Source organism: Alternaria novae-zelandiae (genome assembly GCF_023758075.1).
Source record: "Alternaria novae-zelandiae strain BMP 2774 chromosome Unknown scaffold_5, whole genome shotgun sequence".
NCBI classification, from domain to species: domain Eukaryota; kingdom Fungi; phylum Ascomycota; class Dothideomycetes; order Pleosporales; family Pleosporaceae; genus Alternaria; species Alternaria novae-zelandiae.
In genome coordinates, this window is record NW_026056965.1 from 1,490,103 (window position 1) to 1,506,219 (window position 16,117).

Consider the following 16,117-nt stretch of genomic DNA (forward strand, 5'->3'; position numbering starts at 1 on the left):
TCTTCTTCATCTTTTTGATTGATACAGATTGCGTCAATCCAAATCTTTCGCGTTGTCGTCTTCGGTTGGTATCGATGTATGTAATGCAACATGTCCAGTGCGGTTGGTGTGATCATGAGAAGTCTGCCATTGCAGGTAACCGAGACCGAGGCTGGTGTGTGCCCCCAAACATATGAGATCGCATCGTACTCCATGTCTTCGGTGAGCTCGTGACAGCTGGTGTGAAGTTCGATGGTGCTGTCGACGTAATTTATGGCGAGAAGACGGATTTCGTTGCTGGTGAGCGCTTGGCCGTCATACGGCGAGCCCGTGGACGGGGATTCGAGAGTCATCATCGCCAGCGTGTGTTCAGATTCAACAGTAGCTCACTGACAGATTCGTTCGTTGAACTATTGTTGATGGTGGTCGCCCGAAGGCAGCTATGAGCTCCGATGATTGCTGTGCACCAACATGATCAGGTTGAGCGGAAAACGCTACTTGGTGGATAAGGCGGCTTCTTACGCCTCAGCCTGCCGTACTACCGCAACACAGGGGAGTGAGGGGCAATGCAAGCCACGTCAGCCCGTCATTGGTGCAGGTACGTTGTTCAGGCCAGGAGACACAAGCACCTGAGCTTAGGAATATTGGCACTCAAAGTCAAATACCAACACCGAGCCTCTTTAATTAGTGTTTTGGCTACACAAGGAAGCGCGGGTAGATGGCTCTGAAGGTGTGAGGACCGGAGTGTCAGCCTTGGGATCTGACAGATAACTAGCACTCGCTAGCGCCTCGGCACATCGGGAAAATAGAAAGCGCATGTGAGATCCGACTGTGATGTCTATGTTCCTCATTACTTTCGTTACACACCTCGACGCTAATGCTACACTACGAATACATAATAGGGTATCATAAAATTTAAACGCGAATTGATCCTCAACAGCTCTTCTTTACCCAATCTAAACCTTAACAGGATACTTCTCCCGAATAACCTTCCCATACCTAAACAGCAACGCCGGCACAGGAATAAACGCCACAGCCAGGAAACCCAGTAAGCTGTTTCCCCAGCCCAAGCCCAATGTCTCGTACATTGTCGGCCCCGCAAGCGGTAACAGAGCGCCGAAGAGACAACGCAGAGCTGTCATGCCAGCGATAGCGGAAGCGGCGAATTGAGGGAAGCAATCGATCATGTAGGTCTGAAGGGGCGCGAAGATGCCCATGAGGCCGAAACCGAAGGGGACGAGGGAGATGATGGGGACGATCCAGTGGACTTTGTTGTAGGCTGTCCAGCCGTACCTGGGGTTGTTAGTAGTGTGCATCTGTGTATGGGGTGAAGAGAGGGCTTACCAGAAGAACGAGATCGGGATCAGGCTGCCGAAGAACACGCAGAGCGGTAGGCGCATCTCTGGCTCGTAAACGCCCTTGTTTTTCTTCGCTAGTCGGATGATGGTCGCGTCGCTGGTCTTGGCTACGAAAGCGATGCCCATGAAGTTTCCGATTCCGATACCCAGGTATGCGAGACCGGTGATTTCGGGGGACCAGCCGTAGGTTTGGATGAATACGGGTGTGATGGTCGTGAAGAGGAGGAACAGCAGGCCGAAGAGGAAGGACATGTAGAGCGAGCAGAGCAGAACGATGGGCGATCGGGTGAGCATCTTGAGCGGACGCGTGATGCCGTTTCCGAGGATGTGAAGAGGACTTAGGAGAGCCGCATCCTTCTCGTATGTCATGATGTTCTGAAGCTCAGGGCGGTTCAACTCCTTGCGTAGACGCTCAGTCTTGCGGTTGAGCAGCACGGCATGGTACGTCTCGCTGTTGAAGACGAAGAGAGCCACTGTCAAGAGGCCACCAACGATGAGTACGACCCACATATCCCATCGCCAGCCTGCGCGTTGCGCAATGAAACCGCCGCAGATAGGACCGAGGATAGGGCCGAATAGGATGCCTGTACTGTAGAGCGAAACAGCTTTTCCTCGCTGCGCAGGCACGAACATGTCGGCGATGACACCGGTGCCGATTGTCAAACATGCGCTGCCTCCAACACCAGCGAGGAATCGCATGCCAATGAGGCCACCGAGGTTAGGTGCGAGCGCGCATCCGAGGGTGAAGCAGCAGAAGAAGAGGTTGGAGCAGTTGAGCACGATGTATCTTCCGTAGATCTCGGAGAGCGGACTGAGGAAGAGCGGGCCGAATGCGAAACCTAGGACGTAGACACTGACGGAGAAGGATCCAAGAAGCTGCGATGTGTTTCCGAAGTCTGCATTGACGAAAGGTATGCCGGGTGCGAAGATGGACGAGGCAAGTGGACTGACGAAGGTGATTGCGGCGACTAATCCAAGGAGTGTGATTTTTCTCTTTGTCGTGTAGTTACGTGGATTCGCGGGATCATCTTGGGTGTCCCAGCCGACCAGGTTGTTGTCGAGATCGGATAAGGGGTATTTCTCTGGTGCGAGCTGGTCCTTCTTTGTGCTCTTTCTTGATAGATGCTTCTCGAGATTTGCGCCGATATCATCGCTTGTTTCTTGGGGTTGCTTGAAATTGTCAGCTCCTATTCCGAGTGTTTCAAAACTGACGGTTGGTGATGATGGTGCAGTAGCCGACCACCCGATGCCAGGATAACTTAGCCTGATTGCCTTCCCGTGTCATGCGCAACAAGTCGCACACTGACGTCAAGGTCTTCAGACCGTAGCAGAAGTGTTCTGATGGAGATCGCGTCGTGAAAAGTTGAAAATGCTTACCTTTTCTTCCACAGCTTCTTCCTCCTCTTTGTTCGGTCTCGCGTCGCCCTTTTCTAAATCTGGGACATGTGTATCTGAGCTACTCCTCGAATGTTGGCGGTATGGTTCTCGTGTTGATGAAGACATGTTGTGCGGTCGCTGTAGCTGTCGCTACGATATCAGGGTGAGATTTCCGTGGGCAAAGCTTTCCTTGCGATGGTGATCCTCAAATGCGGTGTTTGCGACTGTGAAGGTCTTGAGAACTGGTTCCAGACGGTTGCGATTGTTGCGCGCAAAACCACAACGTCAGGAGTCAGCCGCAGGTATATAATAGAAAGACAGCAGGCAGCTGGATTACGAAATGAGTCCCCATCGCTGCCCGCACCCTGAACACATTTCTGTCCGTTAACCCCGAGGTTCTCGTGCAAGACTAAGCCAGGTTTGGGGGGCATGATCTCGGTGAACGGCGTTAGCGAAAGCGCGAGACAGCGACGCGGGGAAAAACGCGCCGTTCGCTCTGACTCCCACGGGGCCACCCGCGCGCGTTACTGGTTGAGTCGCATGCTTCTTACGAGATCAGAGCATGATGCGAGAAAGCTGACTTTGATGGCCTTAGTCCTTCGGTGCGTACGATGGTTGCGGTGCGTCGGCTTTGAATAGGCACCGGGACTTCGTCGGGGCGGAATCCGACCCCTGCCAGCCGGCTGGCTTGTGGAAGCTTGGTGGGGGCCAAGCAATCTGCAGACTCCTTGGGCCCTTCCAGGTGTATGACTCTCGAAAGGGCGTAACAGATGGTATGGATGCTCATGCGTTGGGTACCCAGGCAAAGACCGATCGTATGTCCGACCGGAGCTAGCCATCGAAATAAGGCATACCATCAGTGCCGGATAAGTCCTCATAATCTCCATAGTGCCGTCTCTTCGTATCCTCGCTGCAGACATCGCCGTCGGTCTTGAGATGATCGCGAAGCTGAATGAAATGTGGACTAGAGAAGCGAGAGAATTGAATGGAAGAGTCAATGAAAACACCCACCACTCCTATCTCCTACCTGACGTTTGATCGTCAACGATCGCCATTTTCTATGGGGGCTGCACTGGGACACATTCGTAGTTGCCTCATGTACTCGCAGCTACAGTGCCGGCTGCGCAACGACCGTCACATCGCGTCGTCTTTTGGAGCTGAGCGTGAGGAGAGATGAAGATGAAGCGGCACTCTGCGGAAAGGTGAGATGTCGTTACCTTTAAGTTATCCGGAGACGGTGCTACTGCGGCTGTCATATCCAAACCGCCGTTTGATGATGCCACGGTTAATGATGCTGACGACAGCCGAAACCCAATGTACACCAGAACGTGGAGTGAAGGTCGCGCAGTACTCAGGCTGCCAGACCGTAATTCTAGAGTCTGCAAAAGAGAAAGTCAAATTGAAATTGGGAGGTCGCAGAGGTATCAAGTGTCCGTCACAGACTCGGCTCTCCTCTCGGACCCTGCGCTTGCCGGCAAAGCCACGCAGAGAAGCGCCGCAACCAGTGTCATGGTCACTCGTCGTAAAGACAGTAGCGCCCAACACTTAAGAGCTTCGATAGTTGTTGCGACAGGTGCGACGAGGGAGATTTTGGAAACGAATGCCAATTATCTGGTGACCGATCTGGCAATGGCGCTAGAGCCATCGTACTCGCCGAATCTGACCCGCGGCAGCGACCACCTTCGTACACATCGACCGCACGTCATGACCGTCAAGACTCTCACGATCCACCGCCAGCTACCGATTGTCGTTGAAATCCATGGATGGATGCTACGATTTTCCTCCCTATAAGCGTCGATGCGGATCCCACGGTACGGCACGGTCCCTTCCAGCTGCCGGTGTTGGCGGACCCCTTAGGAAGGTGCATCCTCAACGTACGAAAGAAGGCACCTTCAGACGAATACCGTGTACTGTATGCACGAACGCGGGTCCTTCAGCTCGATTCTTATGCCACCTACGTCTTGCGATGACCACAAAAATACAAAGTTTCAGTACGCCCCGTGTTAGCGCAAGGCAGCTCTAAAGTCATTGTGGGGAACCAAGTACATTGCCTCAAGCTTGGCCGTAAGATCGGAGTAACTTTCAAGACAGGCTGACGACCAAATTAGTATTGGATGACACATCAATGACTGACCTGCAATGTTCTTTAGCCTGAACCCGGTTTACGGCAGCGCGTCGGCGGCCTGGGAGATCGACAGCGGCTTCGTTTATGCTGACTGCGTCCGAGCGGCTCAATGAGACGACGTCCGATGCTTTACAACCTACCATTGTCGATGCTGGAGGCTCCCGTGTCATGTACAGGTCTGTTGAAGCGGGGAAGTAATAATAAGGGACTCTATGGGTCTTACTTCATTCCGGAGATGACCACAAAGCGCCAATTGACTTGGTCGGTCTCGTACGCTTACGATCGAGCTACCCGGGGCGTAAGGCACAAGTCCGGGGAAATCGCCGATATCAGCTGAGTGATCATGGCGGAAGACGCAAGGTACGACGCTTGTCGAGATGAGTTCGAGCAAGCCGTTGATAATATGTTCTTGTAGCCTATCACACTTAGGAAGGTGCCGCAAGCTATAGGACGGGAGAGACACGCTTCAAAGAACGAGACCAGGAACGTTCTACTGAATCGTACGACTGCCACAGATGTTGGAAGCTGCCGGCTTGACGAGGACTCCATCGTCTGCAGGCCCATCTTTACACGTCCGGTTGAATCCTCATAGGGAATCGCGAGCTGCTGGGGCAAGACATTCAGTTGGCACCAAACGCAGTGATGCCTAAACGATCACCTCAAATAGCTGGTTTTAAGGTGAAATGAAGGGAATGATGACCCGAGCACGATCGATATGTGGGTATTGGGGGCCGACACCACGAAAAGGGGAATTGTTGCGCCAGTCCATTCCAATCACCTGCCTGTTCAACATCGCTTTACGACCTCAACTCGTAAATAAGTGGATACGAAACGAGGCGTACTCTCTAAACTCTCCACGAAGTCTTACGCTCTACTCCACATCGCGATCCACAACCTCCACCTACGCCCCGTCCCACCTGAACCCTGAACAAGCAATCAACATCAAAGGCTCGAATTGTATACGAGACTCTCAGTCTTTCAACGACGATCTCAATCTCAATACTGCAGAGATCCTCGCTGCGACCATGACGCCCCATCCCATCTCGCCTTAGCCCGAATGCATACTCCAGGCCAACCATCTCCCTTGACGCCTGTGACGAAGCTGTAAGACACAGAGGATACGAACAGCATCATCGTACAGTATCAATGGGGAGTATGGGATGCCTGAACAGCAGACAGATGGACATATAAGGAGGTGGCTTGTAGCAAGTAGAGAACCATCATCACACATCAACAAGTTCTTCACTCATCACACATACACTACAAACCTTCTATCTCAACGTTCAACGAACAACACTTCCCAACAAATCAACATGTACTTCTCCAAGATCGCCATCCTCGCCGCTGCCACCATGGCTAGCACTGTTGTCGCCGACAACTGTTTCGCTGGGTATGCGTACTGCGAGGGTAACCTTTTGACTCAGGGTTTGTCTCCCCAACTTCCATCTCTTGCACCCTCATCCACCTTCCATTCTCCAAACCTATCTTCCTCCTTCCCCCCCCTCCCCCCAGCCCTTCTCCCTCCCCTCCTCCAGCCCTCCAGCCCTCCAGTCCCCACCTAACACAACCAGGCGACTACGCCTCGACCATCTACCAAGTCCTCGACGCAGCAGGCCAACCCACCGACGCCAACGCGCGCGCTAAAGCCCTGTTCAACTGTGTCAACGGCGGTGCTATCCAGTTCATCACGCTTTGCGGTGGCGACTGCAAGAATGAGCCTTTTGGTAGCCAGGTTAGTGATCACTGCTAGATCACTTCTTGGTCGGAACAAGTCGTCAAGAATGCTGGGGATGGAAGCGGATGGAGGACGGGAAGACGGGAAGGAAAGGAAGAGAGAGAGAGAGAGAGGTGAGCAGAGTGGAGAAGGTGGAAGGGATTGACTAGAATAGAATCATACACTCGTTTCTCTATCTCTGTGCAACAGCCATCGTATCAGTCATCTTGCGTGTGTATATTCATCGAGGTATGCAGCTTCAGCTTTTGTCGTACAAGAAACGAGTCGTCCGCATCATTAACCTCCCTTCATCATGCCCAGAAAATGTAAACACAAATAAAGTCTACGTAAAGCATAACAGCATAGCTCCAAAGAGCTGAACAGCAGAAAATCCCACCAGCGCCAAAACAGTAAACAGACATCCACCCAGTACCCTTTTTGCTATGCTCATTGAACGCCACAGCGCTCATCATACATCTCATACACACGACCTATCCACTGAGAAGGTCCTTAACACTCATACCCCTAGCGCCACTCCAGCTACGACGGTCGGTATTCAACATCATCAGCGCCTCAGTAGCTTCCTGGTCCTCACGATCAGCCTGTGGTTTCAGCGCCGGTGACGTCAACGCGAAATGGACAGAGCCATGCGACGAGCCAGGCGCAGCTACTGGACCCGTGCTAGGAGGGCCGTTATGGAAGGGGTTGCTGAAGTGTGTGGCAGAAGGTGTGTGAGCGCTGAAAGCAGGCGAAGGGTGGATCGAAGGCGAAGTTACAGTGGAGCGGACTGAAGCTGGCCCGAGCGAGTAGTGGTGTGGGTCGGACGGGCGCAGCGCGGGGGAGGGGTTCGCCGAGTAGTGGCCGTTGCGATGATCGTGGGGCATGATGGCTGGGGATGTGGTGGTGGAGTGGGTGTATACGCTTCGGTCGGAGGGGTAGATGGCGGGTGAGGCTTGGGCGAAGGTGTATTTGGATTGGGCGGGTGGTGGCTCGACGTAGGTGGGTGATACAGCGTCTTCCATTTCTTCGTCTTGCTCTTCGTCTTCGTCGTCGTCGTCGTGCATGCGTCGGACTGGTGGTGGCGGGAGCTCGGATGTAGCTGAGGATGGGGAGTCGCGGCGGGAGTTGGCGGTCTTGAGGTCGGAGACGCACTGCTCGAGGTATCGCATGTACTCGATGGATGCCTGGGTGTGTTAGTATATGAATGTAATATTGGTGAGTATCGGGAAGTACCTGTAGGATGGCCAGCTTGTGCATCTCCTGTCCCCTACACGCCGGAATCATGTCCTTGAGTACCCCAAACTCCTCGTTCATCTTGGACCTTCTCCTCCGCTCGATCAGACTGTGTGCCGTCTTCCTTGCAATCTTACGTCCCGCAGCAGTGGCGTTACCCGCCTGCTTCCTTTTGGTACCATTAGTGGCAGCGGTCGTGGTCTTCGCATCCTGTGTTTTGGACGAGGTCTTGGGGGTTTCCTGGGTATCCTTGGGCTTCATCTGAATGATCTTGCGGGATCGGGTAGGCGGAGGCGGAAGAGAATAGTCGTCCTTGGTGATGATGCTCTGCTGGGAGCGTTTGCGCGCATGACCGGGCTTGGAAGTCGCGACTGGGGACGACGGGGAAGGTGGCCGGTAGGACGAGTCTGAGGCATTTTCGGATTTACCAGAGGAGCTAGCTACACTTCCTCTACCACCCAGAGCTGCGGGTGGCAAGTTGAAGCTCGTCTCCAATTGAGGGGCATTGGCGCTGCTCTTGCCGGTAATGTCTGTCGACGGCTGGGGAGTCGGAGGGAGGTTTGGGCGAGGCATGATGGGAGTAAAGGCGCTCATAGAACGTCTTCAGCCAGTGTCCCGCGCGTAGAATAAGTCAGAGAGCGACAAAGAGGGGATAAAGGGACGGCAGAGACAATGTATGGCGTACATTATCAGCATCGGGGTGTCGCGTGGGCTCTTTTGTGTCGCAGCGCTGGGAGAAGGATCCCGTGGGTGTCCTGCGCTCCCATGATTGGCTGGCCGGCCAAGATACCTCAGGAGATGGCGCCAGTCCATCGCGCCTCCTATGAGAACGTCACCCTGGGAGCGTGGGCGTCGCGGCCACTGTAGGCCTCTGCGAAGCTGCAGCTTCTTGAACGAGTGGGCCGACCATCGCGTTGGGAGTAACCGTGGCGAACGCTGTTGAGGTCCAAATGGAGCACGTGCTCGTCTTTCTTCCCCTCCGCCGGGCGTCGATATAGCAGTCGAGGGGTTTACCCGCAGGCGCAGAGCAAAAAGGGCCGAAGCAAGGCTATGAATCGCGTTAGGCGGCTGGCATATTGATAGAGCAGTAGATCGTGGGTATTTGCATGTTGTGGCATGTGTGCATGTGAAGACGGCAATAAGCTATCGAACCCTTATTCTGCAGTCGCGATGATGCCCCACCATTATGAGAACATGGTATAGCTCGTCTGCGTTGAGACGCTGCAGCACACTTGCTAGGTACAAAGGCCTAGCGGATGAGCTGCCCAGTTCACCCTTGAGGTTCTGCAATCGACAGCTGTCCAACACTTCCCTGTTCCGGCCTGTGTTCACGTTCTACAGGCAGGGTTGAGTGGAAAAGTAGAAGATGCGGGAGAGTGAATAGAAAACCACTGTAATCCACAGGTTCACTGGTTGCCTCTTCGGGCTATCGTCTGTACATATTTGAGACGGTAGAAGCTTATATCTCTTCACTGCATGTATCAGCTGTCTTCCGTTATTGGGGCGGATTCAGTTCGACGTCATCTGTGAACTGCAACTCAACTTGGACTCAATGACAGTGAAACCCTACCGTCTTCGATGGCTCCCAGGACTTGCCTATCTGGGAAGGCGCGCTTGGCGTCCTACAGGGGGCAAGCGCAATCTTCCTACCCCACCAGTCAGCCGCCCATCTCGATGCAGACCACGCGACACCAAGTCATCATCCTCCATCTAAGCCATGACTGCTGCACAACTTTCCTGCGCATTCATCCTCGCACGAGATCAACTGGCGGTGTTACTTCGACGGTTCGCCAAGTATTGATCATCTGCTGTTCACGATGCGCGAACGTCTCCGTCCGGACTCCCTAGGTACTCGACCTAGTTGCTAAGTTCATTGCAGTCCGAACTAGCTACGTCGTCGCATCTGTGCATCATAATCAAGTCCGTCTCTTTGTTCTTGTTACTTTTTCATGGAAACACTATACAAGGAAGAGGTCTGTATCGTCTTAGCTGCCTCCATACTGCATTCCAAAGGTGCGCGCCGCAGTTCACACAGCTACAAGCAAGCGTCAATCATGGCGAGTACCTTGAGAGGATATTTTATGTCAGGTACAAGCTAGGATGGTAAGAGATGTGGAGTTGCACAAGCAGCTGCGACCCTTAGCCTGCCTTGGGTGAGACTTCTTGCCGGCATGAGCCTCAACCGCACCGCGTGACCTCGCACTGTAAGGTACACACGGCACATACCCATGAAGATCCCAGCACGAGCTGCAGTCACATCGCCAGTCCAGATGTTCGGCACTATTCGTCATCCAAACAGATCGCTTATTCCTATCGCTATCATCCACGTCCCATACGATCCAACAAACTCCACATTCTCTCATTATGGCAATTCCTTTCCGGCCCGCGTCACCTGCCGAGGACCTGCCCCCATACTACCAAGACACAGGTAACGACGATATTCGACAATGCTTCCGCAACTTCGATTCGGACCGAAACTTTGATCTCTTCGACCGGCAAACAAGAGAGCACAGGAGCCGCAATTTCTGTATCGACTTCGGAGAAGATGAAGGTGATGCCTTTTGCGCTTTCGACCTCAACGACAAGGCATACAAGAAGCTGCTGGAATCGCCACGGCCGACCGAGCTACATACACGATGGATCAACATCTGGCAGCCCTACAACCAGAAGGAGCTGATCCAGACGCTAGCCTCTCACTTCGATTTCACGCCACGACTGCTGGGCATGATGACGAGCGATCATATGCCTCCACGTAACAACCCGTCACTGCGCATGAAGAAGAGTTCTTCCACACTGAGATCTGTGTTCTCGCACAAATCACAAACAACGAATATGTCCAACTCGATCAGGGAAAAGGCGAAGCAGGCGAATGAGCAAGCTCTGGATTCAGAGTCTAGTATCGGTCTGACCGAGATGATGCAATCTACACAGCTGGAGCTGGTCCGAGATTTGAGTCACTACCAGCTAGTAGACGATGTCTGGCATTGGAGCACTGTTGACCAGGGTCGGAGGTGTAAGTTCCTCTTTATGTCTAGAGAGAGGGGCCGTGGGTTGAAGAGCTCCGCTGACAGTAACGCAGACATGTGCATAGGCTACAACTCGCTACACAACGTGCGCAGCAAAGAAACCAACACCCGCCCTATCATCTCGGATAGAACCCGAGACGTGCCCCACGGCAAACGCGTATGGAACTGGCTTCTCTTATGCGAGGACAAAACCGTCATCTCGATCTCCGAAGACCCATTCCCGTTCGCCAACGGTCCTTTGACCCACGAAGACGTGAAAGTACTCTTCACAACACGTCGGAATACTGTGAACGTCTTCAGGCAACTTACGAAAGCGCCGACGCCACTAAGGGAGGCAGCGCTCACTCAACTACCCATCCGTCAACGCCTCGGCAGTAGCGATGAGGAAACAGCCCACCGTCCCACGGATGCCCCGGGCCTACTCTTCTACTACCTTTTTGAAGACTGGGGCGCAACCTTCGATCTCATCTCCCGCCGCGAACACGGCTACGCCGCCGAGCTCGACCGACTCCGACAAGAAATGCTTCAGACAGCCAATCTAACCCACGTCGACCAACTCCACCACATCGGCTGCCAACTCGCCGTCCTAAAACGCGTCTACCAAAGCTACGAATTAATCATCGAGCGCGTCCTCAAAAAGCAAGAAGCCACCCTCGCGTCACTTAAGAACTCGCACATCCTCTCCGGCAACGCCTCCCTCATCTCCTCCCACCCCGTAATAAACGACTCTCCCGGCCCCCTCGTCCCCGAAGCCGACAGCCTCCTCGGCGTAGCCCTCAGCTCCGCCGCGCGCGTCCGCTTCGAACGCCTCAAAGACCGCATCCAACTCTACGCCCTCTCCGAGATATCCGAATGCCTCGACCAAAAAGAGTCTCTCGTAATGATGAACTTCAACCTCATCGCCATCAAGGAATCCTTCTCGGTCGAGCGCCTCACCTGGGTTACTTTGCTGCTTGCTAAGATTACCATCTTGTTCACGCCTGTGACGCTGATGACGGGGTATTTTAGCATTCAGTTCAAGGGGCTGGAGTTCGAGGTGAGCAGTTATTGGCGGGCGTTTGGGTGGACGTTTGGGTTGAGTGCTGCGTTGCTTGTGTTGTTTAGTTGGGTTAGTGGGACGTTTGAGGGGAAGATTATTACGAGGAGTTGGACGAGGGCGGTTTATGATGTTGCGCATAGGTGGGTTGTTGGGAGGAGGAAGAGGGGGAAGATGCTGTAGAGGAAGGTGGGAGAGGGTGGTGGATCTATGGGCGATTAGATCCATGGGATAGAGAGGAAGTGAAGGCTGTCGCGCCAAACAGGTCATGCAATGGAACTAACATGGCTGCTCGTTGTATCTTGCGTTACGAAGCTTCTCTCGATGAACAAACTTACAAGTTTGTCTTTTACGCTCATTCGTTGTCGTTCTTTGTGGCCAATCTCAGAACACAAGCGATGAATCAACGATGAGCTGTTCTTCGAGCAATACATAAGAAGTCCTTCGCAAAGTAGTCATCAACACACACCACAAATCTCCGCCGCTATGAGCAAAGCCCAATACACCACGACCCTATGGCAGAAAGAGATGAAGGATCAAATCCTGTGTACTTCCCCCTACATAACTCCCCAATCACGTCTGCCCATCTGCTAACATTACCACTGTTTTCCAGCACACGCCCGCGCCGTATACACCAACCAAGTCCACCCGAGCTCCACATTCGACGTCGTGTTAAGCGTGTGCGATTTCAGGGAGGGAAATACAAGGCGCCGCGACGGCTACATGGCACATGTTATTGTCTACGGACGGCCCCACGAGCAGCGATGGAATTTACTTGCGTCTAGCGAACCGAAAGCTACTGGCGTGGAGGTCTATGAGAGTCTTCTAGAGGAGTTGCAATTTCATTTGTCGGGGCTGATGGATGAGTTTGGAGAATGACTATGTAGTAGCATGGGGCTGATTTGTTGGTGTTGAGAGAAGAGTCTACATCGTCGGTGGAGAGTTTGGAGGGAGAGGATACGTGAAGTTTTGCGCCTTGGACAGGGTGTTTTAATGCGGAAAGGGTGAGGTGATGGGTGGTGGATATATGGGCTAGCTGATCCAGAGGATGGAGAGAACCCGATCTCCGCTGAAGAAGCGATTGCTGTCGCTCTTCGTGACCTATCTCATGACACACAAGACTCATTTGTTACAAGCCATCCCCCCGGCCATAAATAAGAAGCCACCTGGGCATCTTCGGAAACTCCTTTCTAAATCACATCTCACAGCAACGATGACATCAACGTCGTACGAAGCCATCATGTGGGAAAGCAAAATCAAGAAGAAGATCATATCTCACGCACGCTTTATATTCGCCGATCAGGTCCGTCCTGGCACTGCCTTCGACGTCGTCACCACTATGCACGTTACCATCAAGGAGGGCCAGCAATATACAGGCTATATTTTGCATCTCATCGCCCTCGATGAGCTGGCTCACCAAGGAAAGCGGAAGGTTCTGATGTCGTCGAAGGAGAATGCTACCGAGGCGGATGGCTTGGATCTACTTATGAGGGGACTGCAGGGCAGGCTTTCAACTATGATAGGTAAAGGCGTGGAGGACGTGTAGAGTGTGTGATGCTGCTGCCAAGGGAATCGATTTATTGCCTACACAGCCGATGCGCGAGAGTGAGGCGTTACGAGACACTTATCGTACATGCCAGAAACGTGTATCAATGACGATGGGGCGCTTGTTGCTCACACTACTAGACAAGCACTATCTACAAACATTCAGGTGAGGTATATGTCTCGTGCCTTGTTCCCCTGACGCTCGATACCATAGCTACAACTGTTGTACCTCGTTTGTCTCGACACCTCTCAACAGATACCACCGTTCCTCCACTTATACACGATCTTAGCAACATGTCCATGTCCAAGTACGACACCATCTTGTGGGAGAGAGAAACGAAGCAGCAAATCCGATGTATGCGCCTCAACCCCCAACAATCATTCATTCCAAATCCCACATATCATGTATTACTGCTAACATACACTTACCTCAAAGCTCACGCACGCGCCCTCTTCAGCACCACCCACCCATACGGCTCCGAGTATGACGTCGTCCACACTTTCGACAGAGAAAACGAAGACAATGAAACGCCCTACAACACCCATCTGATCTTATATACGAAACCGCACAAAAGCGAAGAGTGGGAACGAGTACATTCGGTCAACGGTAACGTTGATGTTGCGAGCGGCTTGACTGATCTCTTGGAGTCGCTAAGGCATGTGCTGCGTCAGAAGCTGGATGAGCCGAAGGTTGCGGCGCCGGCTGCCGAACGGAATGATGACGAGGAGAATGCGACAAAGGGCAGCCGGAGGAAAGATGTAGATAGTTATCGCCCAGGGAAGAAGAGCCGTCATAGTCGTAGTCGTCGTCGTAGTCGTCGCCGTAGTCGTAGTCATGGTCGTGGTCGTGGTCGTAGTCGTAGTCATGGTCGTGGTCGTAGCCGCAGTCCGGATCGTAGTCGTAGTCGCTGATGAGTGTTCGGTTGCGAGCGGTGCAATTAATGTTCCTCCTAGACTACCGCGGCTTGATGACGACATTGGTTTTGGACTTTCGGGTGTTTGTTACTACCAAATGTAGACTAGCTGAGTACACGGGCGCGGAGGTGAAGGTTAATCCGAAGTCGCGCTTGCTTTGCACAGTACTCGCGCATCCTACTGTCTTCTACCTCACCTCATACCAGCGACTATCAGCGATGGCTCCGTCCGCGACCGCAGAGGTTAAACCCATGAACCAGTACGAGACCATTATGTGGGAGAAGGAGATGAAGGAACAGATCCTGTGTACGTAATCACTTCCCACTACTCACGCCAGAAAAACAACTAATTCGGTATCGTTCCACAGCTCATGCGCGCGCCGTCTATGGAGAAAGCTATCCCCAAGGCACCGTCTTCGACGTCGTCCACTCTCATCGTGGGATCGACCGCGCGGAAGGGTTATCGTACAACACCATCCTAGTTGTCTACATCCCGCAGGATTCACTTGTTCGCTGGAAGGGCCTGCAGAGTTGTTTCTCCAAAGTTACTGCAGCGGATGGACTGAACGCTCTGCTGGAGTTACTGCAGCTGAGGTTGCATGATCGCATCAGTAAGTTGCTCTACCCATGAGTCCAGGATTTGACAAAAACTTACACTTTTCTTCAACAGTTGAGAAGGCCAAAGCTGAAAAGGCCGCCGCGGTCAAGGTGGAGCGAGATGCGGCGGAGTGGAGGTACGGTTTGGTAACTTGAAAACATACCTAGGTAGTAGTTGGTGACAGTGGTTCTAATAGTGCGATATGCTCGCACCAGGCATTACCGAGTGGAGAGATTCGAGCTATTAGGGCAGATATGGGCTTTTCGTCGTACTAGATACACAAGCACTACCGAAAGGCATATAAGTCTACATAGCACTGCGAGAGCTACTAGCAAGGTGGATAGCAATGCGACCAATCGATGAAAAGTTCCATCTCGTGAATCTTTTCAAAACCAAGACAAATATTCGGCGAGTATGTATCTGTTGCTTCCTAGACAAGCTAGCGCGAGACGCAAGCGCGGAGGTGAAGGTGAGCGCGCGCGCGGGACCGCGTCTTGCGCAATAGATTAGAAACTTTCCACTCAGCAGCTCCGACTCTTCTATCTCCCACTGTCGCAAAACAACTGAGCTTCCAAAACTCGAAGTCCACATCACGCATCCCCGTCACCCTACCTAGTCATCATGGCCATGTCCAAGTACGAGACCATGATATGGGAAGAGAAGATGATAGAAAAGATCCTAGGTATGTATTAACCATGTAGCTGATCCCATACTATCGAATACCAGTTAATGATCGTCTCAAAGACCACGCCCACGCACTCTTCGTCGAAAAATACCCCGGGGGTTCAGTCTTCAACGTCATCCAAGGCACTACCACCGACGAAGATGGCTACGTTAAACAGGGCGCGACTCTCATCGAGACTCATCTTGTAGTCTACAAGGCCCCGTCTACGGCAGAAAAGTGGGAGTTGGTTCTCTCAAGCGATAAGGTGATGACTGTCGAGGAAGGCTTGGAGGTGCTCTGGGGTAATCTTAGAAGCCGCTTGAGCGAGAAGTTTGGTAAGTTGCGTACCTGAGACATTCAAGGGCAGATTCTGACTGTCTCTCTCTGTTGTAGATCGCGAGAGGGAGTCGTTGGTGGAAGCTTTCGTGAAGAGCCTCGTAGGGCCCGCACGCTTCTAGGGCTAGTGGCAGTACGTCTCTTCCTAGGTATGCAGCATGGACTCCAAACCAGACATTTGGTAATCGGAAGGGTGCGACAAAGAGGATGGA

The 16,117-nt window shown here is 52.8% G+C and overlaps 5 protein-coding genes across 5 annotated transcripts; 4 read left to right on the top strand and 1 right to left on the bottom strand.

The window, feature by feature from the left end:
* Positions 1–935: 935 nt before the first annotated feature.
* On the bottom strand, positions 936–2,840 carry J4E88_003495 (uncharacterized protein; the record flags this gene model as incomplete). The annotated part of the gene is made up of 3 exons (XM_049397146.1): positions 936–1,272; positions 1,324–2,507; positions 2,715–2,840. The coding sequence occupies 3 exons, from the start codon at positions 2,838–2,840 to the stop codon at positions 936–938; spliced, it is 1,647 nt and encodes a 548-aa protein (XP_049257488.1).
* Positions 2,841–6,152: 3,312 nt separating this feature from the next.
* On the top strand, positions 6,153–6,589 carry J4E88_003496 (uncharacterized protein; the record flags this gene model as incomplete). The annotated part of the gene is made up of 2 exons (XM_049397147.1): positions 6,153–6,264; positions 6,411–6,589. The coding sequence occupies 2 exons, from the start codon at positions 6,153–6,155 to the stop codon at positions 6,587–6,589; spliced, it is 291 nt and encodes a 96-aa protein (XP_049257489.1).
* Positions 6,590–10,150: 3,561 nt separating this feature from the next.
* Positions 10,151–12,031, top strand: J4E88_003497 (uncharacterized protein; the record flags this gene model as incomplete). Its single annotated transcript, XM_049397148.1, has 1 exon — positions 10,151–12,031. One exon carries the CDS (start codon positions 10,151–10,153, stop codon positions 12,029–12,031), a length of 1,881 nt encoding a protein of 626 aa, XP_049257490.1.
* Positions 12,032–12,334: 303 nt separating this feature from the next.
* On the top strand, positions 12,335–13,394 carry J4E88_003498 (uncharacterized protein; the record flags this gene model as incomplete). Its single annotated transcript, XM_049397149.1, has 2 exons — positions 12,335–12,393; positions 12,896–13,394. The coding sequence occupies 2 exons, from the start codon at positions 12,335–12,337 to the stop codon at positions 13,392–13,394; spliced, it is 558 nt and encodes a 185-aa protein (XP_049257491.1).
* A 293-nt stretch (positions 13,395–13,687) lies between these two features.
* On the top strand, positions 13,688–16,027 carry J4E88_003499 (uncharacterized protein; the record flags this gene model as incomplete). Its single annotated transcript, XM_049397150.1, has 6 exons — positions 13,688–13,748; positions 13,830–14,159; positions 14,474–14,614; positions 15,522–15,587; positions 15,632–15,904; positions 15,963–16,027. 6 exons carry the CDS (start codon positions 13,688–13,690, stop codon positions 16,025–16,027), a joined length of 936 nt encoding a protein of 311 aa, XP_049257492.1.
* Between the last annotated feature and the right edge of the window lie 90 nt (positions 16,028–16,117).